Source organism: Alosa pseudoharengus, unplaced genomic scaffold (genome assembly GCF_046254945.1).
Source record: "Alosa pseudoharengus isolate Yale_2024_CS ecotype anadromous, Long Island Sound unplaced genomic scaffold, YU_APseudo_1.1 YU_APseudo_1.1_scf_1, whole genome shotgun sequence".
In the NCBI taxonomy this organism is placed as follows: Eukaryota; Metazoa; Chordata; class Actinopteri; order Clupeiformes; family Clupeidae; genus Alosa; species Alosa pseudoharengus.
Window position 1 is genome coordinate 45,594,992 of NW_027468564.1, and position 10,000 is coordinate 45,604,991.

General features: G+C 47.2%; 1 protein-coding gene across 1 annotated transcript in view; it reads left to right on the top strand.

Moving 5' to 3' along the window:
• neurl1aa (neuralized E3 ubiquitin protein ligase 1Aa) overlaps positions 1 to 10,000 on the top strand; it is a 54,399-nt gene that overhangs the window by 26,762 nt on the left and 17,637 nt on the right. The window contains exons 4-5 of the mRNA XM_076289959.1: positions 7,872 to 8,329; positions 8,453 to 8,828. Coding sequence (XP_076146074.1) covers positions 7,872 to 8,329; positions 8,453 to 8,828 — 834 coding nt within the window. The remainder of the gene's footprint in view (positions 1 to 7,871; positions 8,330 to 8,452; positions 8,829 to 10,000) is intronic.

A 10,000-nucleotide genomic window follows, 5' to 3' on the forward strand; every position in this document is an offset into this window, starting at 1 on the left:
GGGGGGGGGGGGGGGGTGGTTGATTTGCTGAAGGACAAAAGAGCACTGCCGCACTGATGTGACAGGTCAAGGTGGAATTGAACCAAAGCCAGCCGATTAAAATTGCATTTATTTGTGCAGCTTTCCCCCCCTTTCCACCGCTCACAAGGGAGGGCTGACGTCAACCAGCCTTTAGAGAGTCTGACTCACCTGCCTCATGTCTCTTATTGGGTCGCTTCCCCAGCAGACTGAGCACATACACTCATGTTACGTGTCACACACTGACCCACATACATACATTACATACAGTACATACTGAACATACATACATACATACACACATGAACACATGAAATACATACACACACATACTACTACTACTAATAATAATACATTTTATTGATAAGTGCCTTTGAAGTCACTTAAACACACACACACACACACACACACACACACACACACACACACACACACACACCGCGTAGGTACAATTGTAAAACCCTGTCCTAAATGTGGCCATTCAATGTGGGTTTATCGTAGTCTCTCCCCTTTTCACATTGAATGGCAGACAGAAAAACAGTAGTCATTCAGTCATTCGGTTGGCACGGTTATGAGATTAGAAGATGATACCGGTTCGGATGTGATGAACACAGGGCTAGAACAATGGCTCCCCCGGTAGCTCTCCCGCGCCCCATCTCCCTGAGCTCCTCGTCATGGTCACGGATGTATGCACTCCGTCACGCAGCGGTGGTCATCCCCTCAGTGAGGGTGTGGAGCCTTTACCAGTGTCCAGGGAGAGTGTGATAGGGTAGAGAGCAGAGGCTGAGAGGAAGGGGTTAACATTACTCATGGAGGATAAGCAGCTGCCCTCGCCTTAATAGTCCTTGTGTGTGTGTGTGTGTGTGTGTGTGTGTGTGTGTGTGTGTGTGTGTGTGTGTGTGTGTGTGTGTGTGTGTGTGTGTGTGTGTGTGTCCAGACTCCATTTTCAGTGTGACTTTACAGTATGTGTGTTTACATGATTTTTTTTTGTTTATGAATTTCTTTTGTATATTTCACTTTGGTGTGTGTGTGTGTGTTTGTGTGTGTGTGTGTGGGGGGGGGGGGGGGCTCATACAGAGTGAAATAGAGTGTGCTGAAGTTGATAGGGCCACCGATCGATAGCCTTGTTCTTTTCATTGCCCCTAATCTTAGCCCCCCCGCCCCCCCCAAACGACACACACGCGCACACACACACACACACACACACACACACCAAGACATGTCATCCCTCAGCAAACTCAATTCCCTTCCTTCAGCCCCGGTGAAGCTCGGAGCGAGTGAGAGAGAGAGAGTGGAGGATAACAATGGGATTGAGTGAGAGGGAGAGAAACAGAGAGAGGAGGATAGTGGCTGGCGACGTAATCAGATTTCATGCTAGCGCTGCTGGAGTAATGGAGCCCCTCACTCGCTCAGGCCGGCCGCCACGCTCCCTCCACGCTCCGACCACACTCCCTCCACGCTCCGACCACGCTCCAGGAAGGACGCTAGGCGCTGATGTCATCAGGCCGCTGTGTGATTCGTTTTGAGAGGCACGCCAGCACCCCCACCCCCTCATGTCTTAATGTATGAGACGAACCTCCCCAAAACACACACTTGCGTGCTGTGTTTGGAATAACGCCGTTTAAAAGAACGGCGTTTGGTAACAACGTTATTTTTTCAGTAACGGGGTAATCTAACTAATTACTTTTCCCGTCGTTACAACGCCGTTAACGTTACTGGACGTTAAATGCGGTGCGTTACTATGCATTGATTGAATAAACTGTGTAATCTGAACGCACCATGGCTCACAGCTAGTGAGGAGGTGGGTTAATAACGACGTAAGCGATTATGATTGGCTAAGGCAGTCATGTTTCATGATAGCCAATCAGAGTCAGTGTTTTTACACACTTGCTAGCACACGTGCCACACACACACACGCAACAGCTGAAATAGAGATTCGACGAAACAGCAGAGGTCAGGAGCAATCCGAAAAGTTAGCATTTTCAAGGTGGAGATATAAGCACTACTTCAAATTCATCAAGGCAAGAACGTGCATGTAATGTGTACATTATGTCCAGGAGCGAAGACTTTGTCGACATCCGTTGTAAGCAACTCTAATTTAATGAAGCATCATCAATTTTTTTTGTAACAGTAACGCAAATAGTTACTTTCCCTGGTAACAAGTTACTCTTATCATACTAACTCAGTTACTTTTTGGAACAAGTAGTGAGTAACTCACATACACACAAACTAGGGATGGGGATCGTCCTCCATGCTTGACAGATGGAGTCATGACCCTTCTCCAGCATTTGGTCGGCATCTGGCAAATGTTCTTTTTTGTGATCAGAGCACCTGAGATTTGCCTGTCTGTCCACAACACCTTTTGTCCAGTCTTCCTTTGCCCATCTGCCTGTAGTCTTAATTTGCACATCTTAATCTTTTCTTTTTATGCCCCATTGTTATGGCTTTTCTTTACAACTGACGCATATGCCCGATTTTCAAAAAACGAGATACTGTTGGAATCCTTGGATGAAGCTGAGTTCCACACACCTGATCAAGCACACTTTTGCAGTTTCGCGGAAATGCATTCTAGTTGTTATTATTCTTTTTCACCCGTTATTTCTTTTTTTGCACCGCTACTGCTCCTAGTAGCGTTTGAGATATCAACAGTCTAGAAGACCAACATCCTGAAGTCACCTCTCCTCTGTTGATGTCGACAGTGGTGTTTTGTGGCTACTAGCTAACGAAACTGCCAGATGCGTTTGCCTCTTGTACTCTCTGATGTATTTGACCGCAGTTGAGCACTGAGGCCTCTCAGTCCTCAGTGTTTTTCAACCTTTTTTGTGACATGGCACACTTTTGACACTTAAAATGTCCCACGGCACACTAACATCCTGTGTGTAGAAAAAATAAATATACCATAGCCTAAAATGTTAAATAATACACAGATATGGCCTTATTATGGCTTCTATGCAAGACCTGCTCAATAAAACAAGCGCCCTCCGTTTCATTTGTAGGTGACTGACTATATCTAATTTAAATGTTGTTATGAACTGGATATGTGATGATTCTGTGAATACTGGATATGGGGCCCCTGTTGTACAATGCCTGCATACCACAAATAGTGCAACCATACAATCAATGAGAGCATGTGGTTATAAATTCTTTGATGCAACAGTTGCTTTTCTGGACCAGTGAGTGACATTTGGGTAATTTTCTGCGGCACACCTGATGATCTCTCACGGCACACTAGTGTGCCCCGGCACAGTGGTTGAAAAACACTCCTTTAACTGTTCTAGTTAAAGCCAGTTTGTACTCTTTTGTGAAGAGGGCAGCTCACAGCATTGGAGGAGATCTCCAGTTTCTCTGCCATTTCTCACATGGAATAGCCTTCCTTTCTCAGAGCGAGTATACACTGTATATTGATACATGTGTAATCTGATGCTGATGCTGAGCTGATGCTCCTCTAACTAACTCACCTAAAGAAGGCCAGTTGCATTACTTATTCTGTCACGGCAGCAGTTTTCAGCTTTTAAACTCACATTTGTAAACAGAACCTTCAAATAATAAACTCAGATTAGTTAATAGAATTTGTTTTTGGAACATATGATGGATTGTTGCTGATGAGGTCTCTTTACATTTATGTAGATGTTGCATTACAGTCTGCCATTTCCTTTTGCAATGGTCATTTTGAACATAATCCATGTCTGCACTGCATCTCTGATTGATTTGGTGTTGTGTAAATGGCCAAACAATTAGCCTTTTCTTTGACACTAAATCTTTGGGTGGTAGTGTGTGTGTGTGTGTGTGTGTGTGTGTGTGTGTGTGTGTGTGTGTGTGTGTGTGTGTGTGTGTGTGTGTGTGTGTGTGTGTGTGTGTGTGTGTGTGTGGTGTGTGTGTGTGTCTTCATGGCTAACTAGCCAACCACTTTTCACCCGGACATACCACTTTGGCCTCTCCTAATTGGAACATGGAGTCATTGTTGTCGACCTTTCACCTGGCACTAAGCTTCTTAAGTCGACTCAACTCTTTCTCTGGCCTCTGACTTCTAGAGTCCCTGCTACTTAGCACACTAAGAGCCCAGCTCCACAGCCCTTTGTGCTTCCAGTGTACAGCTTTGATTTAACATGGAGTATACAATAGTCATTGCCATGCTAGGCTCAGTCATCTCTATCTGTGTGTGTGAGTGTGTGTGTGTATGTGTGTGTGTGTGTGTGTGTGTGTGTGTGTGTGTGTGAGTGTGTGTGTGTGAGAGAGAGAGAGAGAGAGAGAGAAACTGACAGAGAGTGTGTGTGTGTTTGTGTGTTTTCTGACAGCTCAGTCATCTGTCTGTGTGTGTGTGTGTGTGTGTGTGTGTGTGTGTGTGTGTGTGTGTGTGTGTCTGTATCTTTGCAGACGCAGGGCTTAATTGCCTTACTTTCCCAGACGCTTGGCTCTCCAGACGTGCCTCTTTTCTTTCGAGTTATTGTTCTTAAGAGATCAATTAGAGCAATTACGGTTTGGCTTAGTGTTGAAGAGGAGCATTTGTGTTTTGTCCTCACTTAGCATTCAGGATGAGTGCTACAGCATTAGGCTTTGACTTTGAAGCAACTTTGGTGCTCTGTAGTGTTGACTGGGAAATTCTGTTAGGATTTGGGATGAGGAAGGAGTGTGTGTGTGTGTGTGTATGATTCATCTCTCTTGACACGACTCTAATGGCGGACCATCCCTCAGCTTTTTTTTTTTTTATCAAGCTACATATCTCCTGAGCTCCTCGTTCTCTCTGTCTCTCTCTCTCTGCTCTGTGTTTCAGCTGCCTCTCATAGAGCAGGCCTATCTCCTTTCGGATCCGCTCCAATGTTCCGCTAGGCTGTCAGCAGCGGCTAATTTTGCGAGCGGAAATGTGCCCCTTACTCTACGCGCGGTGTCCGTTTACAAAATGTGCCACTGACCGGTGCAGATTTCTTGTCACCGGGTCCTGCTACCGTGGTTATCAAGTTCTACAGTAACTAGCGAGGCATTCTGGAACCAGTGATGAGTTGACAGCTTTCCCCCAAAGTCGTTCTAACCTTTAGCCTGTACCCCACTGACCATAATCGCTTTAACAAATGACATGAAGAAGTCGCAATTATCCTGGTTGTGTGGTCATTCCGCTGGACCTTGACCTCTGGGTCCAGTAAATCTCATATTCACATGACCTACTTGGCCCGGTGTTTTAATTCACGTCCAGCTATGCTGCTAATGTCACACCCCATTTGTACAGTACCGCGAAATGAAAAGAAAACAGTGGTTAAATGGAGTCATTAATCTATTACATTACATTACGCGTATCGGACATATATAAGAGGCATATTTCAGTAATGTCGTCCTACTCCGGCTGACATTTACTGTTCAACTGCTTCCCCTTATCGTAAAAAATGTCTTGTAAAGCTTGCCAAGAAGAAGCAATTAATATCTCTATCATCAGAACTTATAAATATGACTCGTAGGGGCACTGTGTGTGTGTGTGTGTGTGTCAGGGGGGGTACTTTGGACGGCACGGGATGGAAAGAGAAAGCTAGTGTTACCAGTTAGCGCATAGCAGCAGACACAGTGAAAGACGGGGGGTGGACAAGACACCACCACCACCACCCCCCAACCTGAGAGGAACGGGGAGAGAGGAGCGTGTCCTTTTGAGGAGTGACACTGGGGGGGGGGGGGGGGGGGGGTGGAGGGGCGGGGGGAGAGCTTGCATGACTGTGGCTGTTTGCTCTCCCGCGGCAAGTAATTGAGGGTAAGAGGTTTATCTGTGACCAGCGGCTGGAGCTAACAGCCCTTTCTGGGCCAATGCTGATAGAGACGCATAGAGGCGCACTGAGAAGGGAGGAGAGGAGAGGGGAGGGAGCGGAGGGGAGGAGAGGAGATGGCAGACCACCGCTCTCTCTCCAGGGAAAGGCTGTTTAACCTCACCTCTAGATCGCATTCTCTTTGTCGCTCTCTCCTCCTCCTCCTCCTCCTCCCCCTTGTATCCTGGCATCTCTATCTCTGTGTGAACGCAAGAAGGCTAAATTTAGCCCGTGGATGAGTGACGGCCCACTACTTTTAGGCGCGTTATTCTCGGCTGGTGTCCGAAAGTCTTCGAATGCACACAGGAGTCTAAAAGGAGGGCATTCACCGATGGGGGCTATCAGTTTTCCAGAGGTGGACCTGTCTAAGAGGGATGTGTGTGTGTGTGTGTGTGTGTGTCTATCTGTCTTCGTGCGGACATCTACACTAGCCTACACTACGTTTTCCGGGGCTGTCGGCTGGACGCTGGCAGATAAAAATGGCAAAGCATGCAGGGATAGTGCTGGTGCTCTCCATTCAAAAACAGCTCCATATATTTCCAGGCTCATTAACAAGCATCAGTGCCAGCACACAAATATCTTTCCGTTACACTGACGCCATTTTAAGCAGCCCATCCCACCTGCGTTCAATGTTTACATTTTTATGGCCTAAATTGCTCTCACAGTCCATCCAACTGCACTACGCCCTGATATGTAATATGTAAGCTGATCTGTGCTATGGAAAAATTGCTTATAGTATCGCATGTAGTAAATAGTATATTAATGTCATGTAATGTCGGCATCCAAGTTATGTGAGCCAACAAATGGCACTAGTAGGCTGGCGTGTAGCTTGTGTCTTACATGATTGCTTGCCACTCTCTCAGTCTCTGCTGCTGTAGTAGATAGCTTCCTTGAGTAAGGTGGCTCTATGTAGCTGAATAGGGTGCGTTCCTGTTGCCATTTCAGTTGTCCCTAAGGATGATAGCTGAATGAATCTGTTTGTCAGCCTCCATTTCATTTTATTGTCAAATAAACAAGGTTTAGTTGTCTGCCTGTTGACTGTCTGTCTATCTGTCTCTTTCCATAGACAATGGAAGGGTTCATTTTGATTGCTATGTGATTAAATAAGGCTGTTAGAACAAAAAAAAAAACTAACTTGTGAAAGGTTAGAATACCTTGCCCAGTAAAAACTGTTCGGCCAAAATGTGGTTTGGGGAAACTGAGGTCTGTTGCCTATATCTGTCTCCGTCTTAGTTTACTGTGGAGTTAAATTAAGGCCCTGTATGGTAGGTTGGTAGCTATGTCTGTTATTCCACCAACTCAGTGGAACCGTTCCTCCTGTTGTGTGTCTGTGTGTGTGTGTGTGTGTCTGTGTGTGTCTGTGTGTGTGTAAGGCTTGAGGCCTGATCATTGAAAGGCTTGATGTGTTTTTGGTCAAAATGAGGTTCTTCAGGTTTGTCCTGAAGAAAGCGGCCCTCTCAGACTACTCCTGCTTACGTTAGGAATTTGTTGCGGCATCTCAGAAGAATCTGCAGAATCTCCTTGTTTTGTGTTCTAAGTACGCTTAGAATTCATTGTCAAAAAGAATGCTCAACACTTACAAGGATTACACTGTCTGGCTCCCTCTAACTAGACGCCAAAGTAAGATATAGTACTTGTATTGTTTTTTGACATTTCAGTACAGTGTCATGGTTTCTGTCAATGTGTTGCTATTGTTTATGCGCTCACTTATAAATTGTGTCCGTTAGGTAAACAGATGTAATAGTGAATTGGAGTCCTCTTTGGAAGAAGCAGAGTGCATAAAAAGACAGTCCCAGTGTTTCAGGACAGCATTTTCTTGGCCGCTAGTTAGTAGCTGTGTTTAGTTGTTCTTCGCATGACCATATACAGTATAGACTACCGGTACATAGACAGTGTATTGAACCAGTGTCTTTGAAGTACCGGTAACTGTGAAAATGAAAATCATTGCAGTTTAAATAATCTAATCTGTGTATTTATTTATTTATGATAAATATTATTATAAAATGACAGCACATTAAGATTTCCAGTAAAGGATTATAACTAATGTAACGTGATGTTTGATCTTTCCAGAGAGTGAGATCGTTCCTCCAGACTGCCTGCGTCCTCGTTCCTTCACCACTGGCCGAGGATCCTCCCTGCGTCGCGAGGCCGAGGAGTCTCGCCTGTCGGTCAGCCTGTGCGACCTCAACCTCCAGCAGGACGACAGCGGCGGCGGAGGAGGAGGAGGAGGAGGAGGACGAGGAGGAGGAGGTGGGGGTGGTGGCGGCGGTACCCTGGGGAGGGGTGTGGGAGGCGGCAGTCTGGGCGGAGGAGGAGGAGGCCACCACCACCACCACCACCTGCGCCTGGCGCCGCCCGCGCCCGTGCCCTGCCCCATCCCGCAGAACTCGCTCAACTCGCAGCAGTCGCACCTGCTGCCCCAGGCACTGGAGGGCGAGCTGCGCTTCCACCAGCTGCGCGCCGCCAACGTGCGGACGCTGGACGACGGCCAGACGGTGGCGCTGCTGCGCACGGAACATTCCGGAAGTGTGAGCAGCAGCGGAGGTGGCGGTGGTGGTGGCGGTGGTGGCGGTGGAAATGCTGGAGGAGGAGGAGGAGGTGGTGGAGGAGGTGGTGGAGGTGGGGCAGGAGGGTCCAGGGAACGTTGCGAGGAGCGCGCGCTGGTCTTCACCGAGCGTCCGCTCCGCCCGGGCGAGACCGTCTTCCTCAAGGTGACCAAGTCGAGCCCGGCGCGCTCGGGCGCGCTCGCCTACGGCGTGACCTCGTGCGACCCGGCCACCCTACGCCCCAGCGACCTGCCCGGCAATCCCGAGGCGCTGGTGGACCGCAAGGAGTTCTGGGCCGTGTGCCGCGCGCCCCAGCCGCTGCAGAGCGGCGACATCCTGGGCTTCCTGGTCACGCCCGACGGCGAGGTGATGCTCAGCCACAACGGCGCCAGCGCCGGCATGCAGGTGTGCGTGGACAACTCGCGGCCGCTCTGGATGTTCTTCGGCCTGCACGGAGCCATCTCCCAGCTCAGGATTCTGGGTGAGTCACGGGGGACATGCAGTACACACCTGCGGGTATAGACCCTTTCAACAATAAAAACAAAAACAATGCTTGAATGTTCTATTTGGGTCCCAATCTACTTCCTCTGCATTAAGATAACATATGGAATGTTAAAGGAGAATTCCGGTGTGATATTGACCTAAAGTGTATTGAAACATGATACCGAGTGTGAACGTATGTCTCATAGCCCATCTCGGCTTGTCCCCTGCACTCCAAAATCTGGCGCTAGTTAGCCGATGCTACCAACAGCTTTTTCAATTGTGGTGCTTCTGCATCGGGCTAGCCATGCAAATAAATAACTGTTTTACACCATTTACGAGGCTCAATGTATCTCCACACTTTATTGGTAGACTTCCGAGGGCCCTGACATTTAAAACGAGACATTGGGAACTTTGAAAAAGCACTGGTAGTTTACTTACAAGACGATTTATACAGACAGTATCTTCACGAAGTTTAGCGTTTGCAGCCATCTTGAATTTAGTCACGATAAGTCGAGCGACGAGTAAGAATGAACAGGTATGATAAGGGATCAGATTCCTAAAATAATTCAGTGGAAATGCATGGATTCCAGTTTCTTCCAGTAGCAGCAACTGGAATCCATGCATTTCACTTTACGAAGGGTCACTTTAATTACGTAGGCCGCAATGTCACAATTTCAAAGAAACGGCACCTGAAGCATACTTAGGGAGTCAGGGACCCCTAACTGCAGTTTCCCTCATCTTCAGCAAGGTCCTGATACTGATGAAAATGCTTATCTTCAGTCTAATGGTACTTTGGCTGGGTGCATCTGCTTAATGAATGAATGTAGATGCGATATAAATACAGAGAGAGAGAGAGAGAGAGAGAAAGACAGATAGAGAATGAGAGAGAGGTTACTACAAAGACAGAGTGATACAAATAATGGGATGCCATGATTGTAATGCTCTAGATCAGGGCATGGCAGTCGACAAACTGCACCATCTGCATGTGTTCAACACCCTTACTGTATCTCTCAGCATCGGGTGACAGTGTTATGGTGCCCCAGCGAACAAAACTCATTTCAGAAAGAAAGAAAAAAAAGAAAGAAAGGAATTCTATATTCATCCTCTGGCTGCTTTTGACAAGAAGACATCTTTTTTCTCCTATCATTCAAGCCTGTGTGTATTCAAAGT